The 9,324-nt window shown below is 39.6% G+C and overlaps 2 protein-coding genes across 2 annotated transcripts; one reads left to right on the forward strand and one right to left on the reverse strand.

Moving 5' to 3' along the window:
* Positions 1-881: 881 nt before the first annotated feature.
* LOC115676472 (probable calcium-binding protein CML44) lies at positions 882-1,470 on the forward strand. Its single transcript, XM_030599413.2, has one exon. The coding sequence runs from the start codon at positions 882-884 to the stop codon at positions 1,362-1,364; it is 483 nt and encodes a 160-aa protein (XP_030455273.1). The 3' UTR covers positions 1,365-1,470.
* Positions 1,471-4,391: 2,921 nt separating this feature from the next.
* On the reverse strand, positions 4,392-7,929 carry LOC130134474 (BTB/POZ domain-containing protein At4g08455-like). The gene is made up of 2 exons (XM_056311172.1): positions 7,548-7,929; positions 4,392-4,999 (listed from the first exon to the last, which is right to left on the reverse strand). The coding sequence occupies exons 1-2, from the start codon at positions 7,857-7,859 to the stop codon at positions 4,571-4,573; spliced, it is 741 nt and encodes a 246-aa protein (XP_056167147.1). The 5' UTR covers positions 7,860-7,929; the 3' UTR covers positions 4,392-4,570.
* Positions 7,930-9,324: the final 1,395 nt, after the last annotated feature.

Here is a 9,324-nt window from a genome sequence, read left to right on the forward strand (position 1 = left end):
ATTATTGCTTGGGGATGTTGCAATCACAAATTGGCTGAAATCTCAACGCAACCAATCTCCCCCACACATATCGACCGAGAGCGACGCGTGTGAATCCCGTCTTCCCACGTCTCAAATACGCGCGCCATATGTACAAAACAAAGAAAACAAAGAGATTCCCAACATTCCCCGACCACATTTGCACGCAACAAGTCCCAAAGACCATTAATTCATTACTACATAATTCGATTCCTGCTTTGTCCTAACCAACGTGCCGATCAACAGTCCAATCCATGGAAAGAACGAACCCGGCAGAGACGCGGGCGAGACCCACGAAACCAATCAGAACAACAGGAAGGAGCACGGCAGAATTTACTTGGATTAGTTCTAGACCTTAGACCCGTGGCTTGGATCACGTTTTTCAAAGTCAAAAGCGTGGCTAACTGGCTACGAAGGACGAGTCTTCTTTCCAAGAATCGTCTCGGAAGATAGATGGCGTGATTGATCAAATTAGAGAACAACAATAGTATACATTAATAATAGCGGGCGAAGACCCAAGAAAGAAAAAGACCCAAAAACATGGTAACGTTACTATTATCTTCTCAAGCTAAAGTCAAGAACATTCCAACTCAAGAAAATATCAATTGGGCTTTCGTATGCCGTTCTTCCACGATGCTTCTTCCCGACTTCCACGAAACCCTAGAAACTACAAGATTCTTCAAAGTCATGCCACACGCGTACGTAAAGCTCCGTACGACGCAATGCATTACATAAGTAGAAGGAAGCTCCACCAAGCAGGCTCTGAATTCGAATTGTCCTCCTCCCACCGGCGCCATCGGCATCTGCATATATTTCTTCATTAGTTTCCCCGGTCTACACATACGTATCCGCCATTGCATACGATGTGCCGCCTCGGAACCGGAGACTTGCGTCGGATTTTCGAGAACCTCGACAGGAACGGCGATGGCCAGGTGAGCCTCGAGGAGCTCAATTGGCTGCTCGAGAAGATCTGTGTCCATCACAGCGTGGACGAGCTCGAATCATCTATAGGGAAACCGAGCCTCAACTTTGACGAGTTCTTACACTTTTACGACTCTCTATCGTTGGGAGGAACCACGAGGAGTGGCGGATTAGAATCGCCGGAGGGCAATGAAGGAGACGGCGATCAAGAGACCTACCTTGCTGAGGCATTTAAAGTGTTCGATTTGAATGACGACGGCTTCATTTCTTGCGAGGAGCTCCAGAGCGTCCTCTCGAGACTAGGGTTATGGGACGAGAGAAGTGGGAGAGATTGCAACAACATGATTCGCGCGTATGATACTAACAGCGATGGGAGGCTCGATTTTGAGGAATTCAAGAGCATGATGTTGATTACAATCTCTTGATGATATCTTCAAGAACGCGATGCGTCTTGAGTCGGATTTGCTTTCTCATACATCTTGCTGGTTCGATAAACATTTATAGCTCCATTCTTTTATGTAGCTTCTACCATTACTCTCTCTTGCTAATTTTGCTCTCTCTCGTGCTATTCTTCTAGCCAGTATTATGGCCATCTCTCTATACCTATTGTCAATACAATTCCTAGTTTGAAATATGCGAAGCTAATGTTACATGCACCGGATGCGGACGAGTCCAACACATATTTTTCATTCAACAATATTAGTCTTCGCGCGCACGCGTGCTTAATCTCACAGTCTACACTATCAAACATTTCCCAGTGATATTCAAGAGATCGACACGGGTACATTTGGAAAGAGAAAGTGAGATGAGAGTGACTTTTGTCTTAGATTAGACAAGCCTGTAGTACATGCATTACGTTTGTGCCTAAGAATGAAGAGAATCCGATTATATTGTATGTGTTTTCGGGGAGTGATTTTAGAGAAAGTGACTGACCAGGGCCAATAAAACTAGCCACTCAAATGCATGGAATGACCAATCTAGATTTAGTATTATAAGATCATTGACCAATTTAGATTTTAGTATTATAAGAATCATGAAATTTTTAGGATGTTTTAATGAACTTGATGGTGGACGCCAAATCCAAAAGTTCCCTATATATGGTGTGCATAAAGGTCCACGTGGGTATCAATTGATTCAATCGCTCACATACCACAAAGGAGCTCAAATTTATACGTTCGGTGCTAGCAGTACTTGTTTGCTTTATAGGAGGAAGAAAGAGACAAAACATGTTTTGTACCGGTGGTATGTATTTGTGCAATGATATGTCGACAGAATGTTGGATGTGTCCTTAGTTGGGAAGAGCGTAAAAAAAGTCTTAAACATATTACATTTGTGCCAATTAAGTCTTAAATCTTTTTTTGATGCCAATTTAGTCATAAACCTTTTGAAATAGTGTAAATTCAGTCATTCTAACTAATTTTGGCCGGATTTTGTTGACGTGGACGCCGATTGGCACTGACGCAAACAATTTTTAATGATATTTTAATATTTTTTTAAATTATTTTTTATGATTTTTTTTCTTTCTTCCTCCCTTCCCCCTTTGCCGGTGACTGGTCACCGACCACAGGCGATGGCAGGGGAGGTTGCCCTCGCCTAGGCCATGCCGAGCCTCACCTAGCCAAGCGACGGCGAGGCTCGCCATAGCCTAGGCGAGGGCCGGCCTCGCCAAATCTGGCAAGGGGAACCCTCACTAGGGCTTGCCCTCGCGCAGGCTAGGCCAGATTTGGTGAGGCTGGCCCTCGCCGGGGCTCTCCCAAGCCATGCCGAGCCTCGCCTGATCGACCGACGGTGATCCTCGCCTAGGCGAGGGCAGCTCGGCCGGTCCTCACCTAGGCGAGAGCAACCCGCCTGGCCATCGCCTATGGCCGGTGGTCGGTCATCGCTAAGGGAGAAGGAAGGAAGGTAGAAAAAAAAGAAAAGAAACAAAAAAATTAAAACATAAAAAAAACATTAAAATATTAATAAAAATTATCTACTTCAGCTCCAGCGTTGTCATGTAGGCCGGTCGGCATCCACGTCAACAAAATCCGGCCAAAATTAACTGAAGGATTGAATTGACACTATATCAAAAAATTTATAACAAATTGGTATAAAAAAAAGGTTTAGAGCTCAAGTGGCATCAATGCAATAGGTTTAGAACTTTTTTGATACTTTTCCCGTCCTTAGTTATATGGACATCAACCTTCAATTAAAATTTCAGCTCAATCTGGCTCCAAGCAAGAATTATTTACGAGCTGCCATACATGCAAACAATCATTTACTTATTATCTTTTCACAAAGAAAGAACAAAATATTTCTGGGTAGACTCATTTAGCTTACATGCATTAAATATTGCGCGACGAGAACCTGTCGGGTGACTTAATATATTAATTTTGTAATTTAGTCTTAGTACATCTTCACTTAACCCGCCCCAAGCTTGAGAACTCTCGAGCAATGCCCTTTAGCATTTCTTAAAAAAAAAAAGATTATCGCGGTTGAGGGTTCGCAAATGGACTTTTGGAATATGATTAACTCGATTGGCATCTTAAATGGAGTCTAGAGAGCCAAATCATATAGACATTTGGAGGAAAAAAGAGGGAATAAGTTGCATCTCAATCTGCCGATGAAATAGAGCATGTGGGCACCACGTTTTCAAATGTTTAAGCAAGTTAAATTTTTTCGATAAAAAAAACAAGTTAAACTTTGGTTAATGATTCGAGATGTGTCTGATGTATGAGATACTTTTTGATACGTGATAAATGATCTTACCTATCGATCCATTCAAAACACGAACTAAGCATGCACGTAAGGACTATCAAGAGTTGCATGTCACCCACATGTTGAAAAATTACCAAGATCGACCCAATTGCCAAATTGTGTTTCAAATGGATAAGCCAATTATATACAATGGTGATGCCCCTGACAGGAGCAAATAAAATTCATCTCGTCAAACATCATGCTCTTCGCGCAAATTGTTCACGAAATTATAAAAGATGGAAGGGACGTAAATTTTCTAGGAGACACCAATTAGTTGAAATGTATTATTTGTCTTGACTTTTTTTAATGTCTTCTGCACATAACTCACATGAAAGTTCACTAGCCAAAAAAATTTATGGGTTGGTTGGTTTTTGGCCGAAATATCTAAGGTCGAATAAACTGATTGAGAACGAAATCAAAATTCAGTGATACATTTTGAAAAAATCAAATTGCAATATACCCCAGATGAAAAAAAAAAAATTTTGATAACCCAAACGTAAAATCCCTAAACTGAAATATAATCTCTCTTATCCGTAAAATCATAGTATAGGTGAACATCATGACTGATTTCACCATAGAGAGTTTGTGCCTATAAAAAAGAGAGCATATTGGAACCTGTAAAACCCATTTTTACATCCGTCAAACAATCATTGAGTAAGACCAAGCTGTTGTCATGACATTGCGCGCGCACTCTGCTTCAATAAAAGTTTACTATAGAATCTGAAAACTCTTCAAATTGCATCCTCATTAAGAGAAAGGCAATGAGATCTATCAACAAACCAAACATAAAAGTCATCTAAACAGACCAAAAAAAGAAAAAAAAAGTCATCTAAAACTCATTATTCCATCAGGTGAGAACAGAAAATCGAAAACACATTCAACCACTGATTTGTTGTTACCAATTAAACCACTTTGCAAGAAATGCTATGTATATCTCGTTCGCAAGGCGCAATTCAACGAGTTCTGGATATTTAGGATGTTTTGGGAATTTACCCATGTTATCCAAGATTAAGGACAAGGAGGCCTCAAGAAGAACCTTCGCCTTGTGCTGGTGCGCAAAGGCATAATTTTTTATCGAGTTGTCCCAGTTTAATTTGGATACCAAGAACTTCTCACAATAAGCTTTAAGGTGCTCCACCTGGTACTTTTCGGCCAATATTAGGAGCTCACAAACCATTTGCTCATCGAGCCCTGCTTCAGCATAAAGATAGTCAACAAATGCCCGGAGGGCATCATATGACATGTCACTTATCTTAATGGTCCCGCTTCGGCTTTCTTCCATCTCATTCTCGAGCATTGCTTTAAATACAGGGGACCGGCTAGCCTGATTGAAAATAGAACATTAAAGAGGATTCAAAAACGCAATTCTTGCAGTGTGAAAACTCGGTAGTTTGATAGGAGATGTTCATGCATCACATCTATATGAGTAAGAGTTTGCTAAATTGGAGGAAGTCCAGATATGAATATTATGAGCATGCAAGCAAAGCGTCTGAAACATGTCCTTGCTATCATTATCAATTACAAAAATTATGAAAACTATGTATGCTCGTAAGTCCCCTATGCCAAGGGGAAGACCATAACTCAAGCTTGTGCAGTGTTTTCAGCTGATAACTCCAATGAAATGTACATAGAAGCAAGCCAAATGCATATCCGGTGGCTCAAGCATTGCTTAAATCAAATCTTGTGGAAGAGTCATAATGAATGAAGTATCCAGCAACTCAATTACTAAACATGTCACGTCAAATAGAAATTAACATTCCACTCAACACGACAAGCCTCATTCCAAGCAAATAAGAGAAATCAATTACCTGTAAAATAAAATTGAGAATCTGTCTGGTTTAGAAACCAGTCCAAGCAAACAAAGATATGTACTTCTAATGCCTGAATGGAAGAAAGCTAATAAAAAAACCTCCAGATCAACCTAAGAGAGAGTTTAACATCAGACTAGCAAGTAAAAGACATAATCTGTTAGTGGAAATATCTTATATAGGTGCATCCTTAGCAGCATGCAGTTCCAAAAGAAAATGCAACCCCCGTTACTATCATATATATCAGGCCACAAACATGTACAGTGGCAGAATTTTACAGCAAGTCTCTAGGTAAAGAATCGCATAAATTCATATTGAGTTGATAATGCTGATTATATACGCTCAAGAACTATTTAATCCACCTAAACTTCGGCATAACATATTTTGAAAACTCAAGTAAACATAAGTTTAGGCTCAAGAAGAGAGAAGACCAAGACCACTCCAAGCAATTATTGAGGCCAGAAGCGAAAGAAAAAAGCGGTCTAACATCTTTTTTTTTTAGGCTGGATCACCAAAAGATTGATAATCGAATACATATGGTTAGAACTCTTGCTGATTTAATCAGGACTTGGCTGAGGAGGAAAGAAGAGATCTAACAGAACTTGTTTGGTAGCGGCCCACTCGATAAAATTAAAGTGGACAAAAAGGCATAAATCTAAGATGAATAATTGTTGTTTCTTTTTAATTGGTTAGCTTAGCTCCAGTACACAACAATTAGGATAGTGATTATGTAAATCATTTACACGACCCCACACTCTATCCAATCATCTCTGAAGAGTATCTTGCGGCAAGCGTGGTCATTTATGACGGGAAGTTTGTAATATTTACATGGTTGCCAATTCTAGAGTGGCTGGCTTCTATTTGATATCCTCATGCACAAGAAATATGAAGGCTGGCTTGACCGACGCAACCTGACGAGCAGGAGATGGCTAGGATTTTATTCAGCTATTAATAACATAAGTACTGTTCTTTAAGAATATGGCAGCATGAAAGTTCAATATGGGGAGCCAATTAAAGGGATCATGTAGGCCTCCTCGGAGGCATCGGAAGCATTTAATCATGCAAGCCCTAACTCAGAAGCATTAATCGGAGGCACCCTTTGATTTCAGACTGAAACTACCACCCTGTCACGGACTTCAAGTGGCAAGGGCAAAGAGTGATGGCTGTCAACTAGTAAGCCAAAAGAACCACTGTGATAGCACACCCAGGTCAATGTCGAGTACCGAATTCTCATGAACACGTAAAACTCATCTTAAAAATCCAAGTGCAAATTCTCCGTAGGTCTCCCTTCTTTAAATCTATCTGCACAAACTACCGTTACAATGGTCGTTTCTCTGTAGCAGTTATTCAAAGGAATGCCCATAAGAGCCAAACGAACATAAAACTTCTATGGAAATACTCTATGAGCCTTACTTTTTTACTCTCTCATAACTCCTAGCTGCTGTGAGAGTAGAAACCTTAATAGCTCGACCCAGACAATTGACCAACCCCGTTTTCAGACCATCCACTATAAGCTCTCTTCTCCCAAAAGAGTATCTTTCCTTCCATTTCTCTCTTTATTTGGGCATCAGTTCACAGTCAAGCGCCTCAACTTAACATAAATCAAGACTTCTACAGCGGTTCTCCGCACCCTTTGTCGTCCAATGACTGAAATAAAACTCATAAGGGAAGTGTTCCCTTCGCGAAGAATTATTCCAGAATTTCTCCATGACGTAATTGACCACTTATTCGAGACACCACCCTATGAGACACGCCCACCATTAGAACTTGGAGCAGGAACAGAACATCTGAACACCCACAAATCAACTACAAACTAATTGAAGCTTAACCACTGTTGACTAAACCTCTCGCCCCTTCTGAAAATCTCAAATTTAATCGGAGAACAGAGAAATAACAAAGAAGAATCTCTAATTTAATCGGAGAACAGAGAAAAAAGTCAAATTTAATGGGAGAACAGAGAAAAAACAAATAAAAATCTTAAATTTAAATGGATAACAGAGCAAAAACAAAGAAAAATCCCCAAATTCAAATCGAAAAAAAACCAGCAACCAAATCAATACTCACCAGGACGGCCCTGCGAGCCGGCACCGGCATCGACGGGCCTCCGTTGCCGTCCTCGGCGGCGACCAAGACGACGTCGGTGGACCCGGGTCCGGAGAGGTGGTGGTGGTGGTCGGTCGGAGAACAGGACCTCAAGGAGGCGACCTTGGATTTCAAGTGCTCGATTTCTCGCTCGAGCTCTTCCACGGTCTCGCTCGCCTCTTCGTAGGACTCCTTGCGCGTGTCGGCGTCGGCGTCGGCGTGCTCCGCCGACATGCACCGCATGGACTCGGTCTCCGCCGGGTGCTCCTGCCTCGCGCACAGTCGCTGCGGCATCTGCCGAGTGAGAGAGCTAACTTCGGCTGCGAAACCTCGTACTCGGATCGTACGCAAGTAAAACGGTGTATAAAGGAAACTAATCAATAGCTTAGGAAATAATATTTCCCCAGCTAAAACGATTCTTTATTATTATTATTATTATTTTGGGTCGGTGGATTCTCTGTATTTTATTAGATTAATTTAGCTTTAAAACTCATCCACGAGGCGAGCACGTAGTGATAAAGCAAGTGGGCTTATGGCAATCCTTTTAATTTACAATAAACATATATGTAGGTTATAAGTAAATATCGCGTGCCTTACTAAATGGATATGTTTTAGATAATTTGAATAAGGTCCATAAGTCTGATTATTAATTAATCATTGAAAAAATTAGAGATATTATCTCGCTAGAGTAAATTGAAAATAAAACAAATTTAAAACTTATCTTATTACTAAAACGTCTATTCATAGTTTTAGGTGTGGCTTATTTGACTAATGAGCAAATCATACTTAATAAATTTATTCTTATCAACGAAGAATGCACAGTTAAAAATAAATATAAGACTGTTAAAATGACTCATTTTTTTTTCCATTTAAATGAAAAAATGGAAAAACCAAGTATATATTACTCACAAAACTCATTGCTTATAAGTCGAAAAATAGGTCATTTTAAGTAATAAATATCAAGTAACAAAGATATTCGATCGATTCTACAAATAAATTGAGTAAAACATATAAATGGCCATAATGGTTACTAGTTGATTGGACTGAATTGTCCTTTAAAATTAGGGGTGAGCGAAATAAGTTCCTAATTTTTTTTATATCGAGAACCTACTATAAATATTTTGAAACCTAGAATGTATCCTGTCACTGATTCAAGGTCGGTTATAGGGTCTACCCAGGTTCTATCTGTGTTATAAATTATAAGTAATGTGTTTTGTGAGTAATATATATTTATTTATTTCAGTTCTCCGTTTAAATTATAAAGATAACTCTTTTCAACTATCTTATATTTATTAATAATTGCGCTTTCTTCGCTGATGGGATAAATTTATTTGGTAAAATTTGTTCAATTAGTCAAAATAAGGCATACTTAAAATTATATATAAATGTCGTAGCAATAAGATAAGTCTTTCATTTGCTTTATCTTCACTTTTAATCTAGCAAGATACACATTTCTAATTTGCTTCGACGACTAAAATTTTCTTATAATAATTAAACTAATGTGAAATTTATTTACACAAGCGATACTCCTTACTGGACAATATATTTATAACCTATGTGTATTTTATTATTTACATTTTCATTTCATATTGTCACATGGTCGAGTGCAAAAAAGCACACAAAAAAGACAATTGTGTTAAGTAGGGATGAATATGGTTCGGGTGGGTAGTTTCCACCATGGAACCGGGAATTGCCCATTGGTTCTATGGATCCACCCAAGAACTTGACCGCCCGTCCGGTCTGATTCCCAGGTGGGTCC

This window comes from Syzygium oleosum, unplaced genomic scaffold (assembly GCF_021117445.2).
Source record: "Syzygium oleosum isolate NSW1041296 unplaced genomic scaffold, Sole_v2.1 Sole_v2.05, whole genome shotgun sequence".
Classification (NCBI taxonomy): Eukaryota; Viridiplantae; Streptophyta; class Magnoliopsida; order Myrtales; family Myrtaceae; genus Syzygium; species Syzygium oleosum.

Bases quoted from the DNA above. Each gene is read 5' to 3' on its own strand.
- LOC115676472 (XM_030599413.2), top strand. From the start codon at position 882: ATGTGCCGCCTCGGAACCGGAGACTTGCGTCGGATTTTCGAGAACCTC.
- LOC130134474 (XM_056311172.1), bottom strand. From the start codon at position 7,859: ATGCCGCAGCGACTGTGCGCGAGGCAGGAGCACCCGGCGGAGACCGAG. The intron at 5,000-7,547 runs GTGAGTATTGAT...ATTTTCAATCAG, and splicing joins CGGCTCGCAGGGCCGTCCTG to GCTAGCCGGTCCCCTGTATT.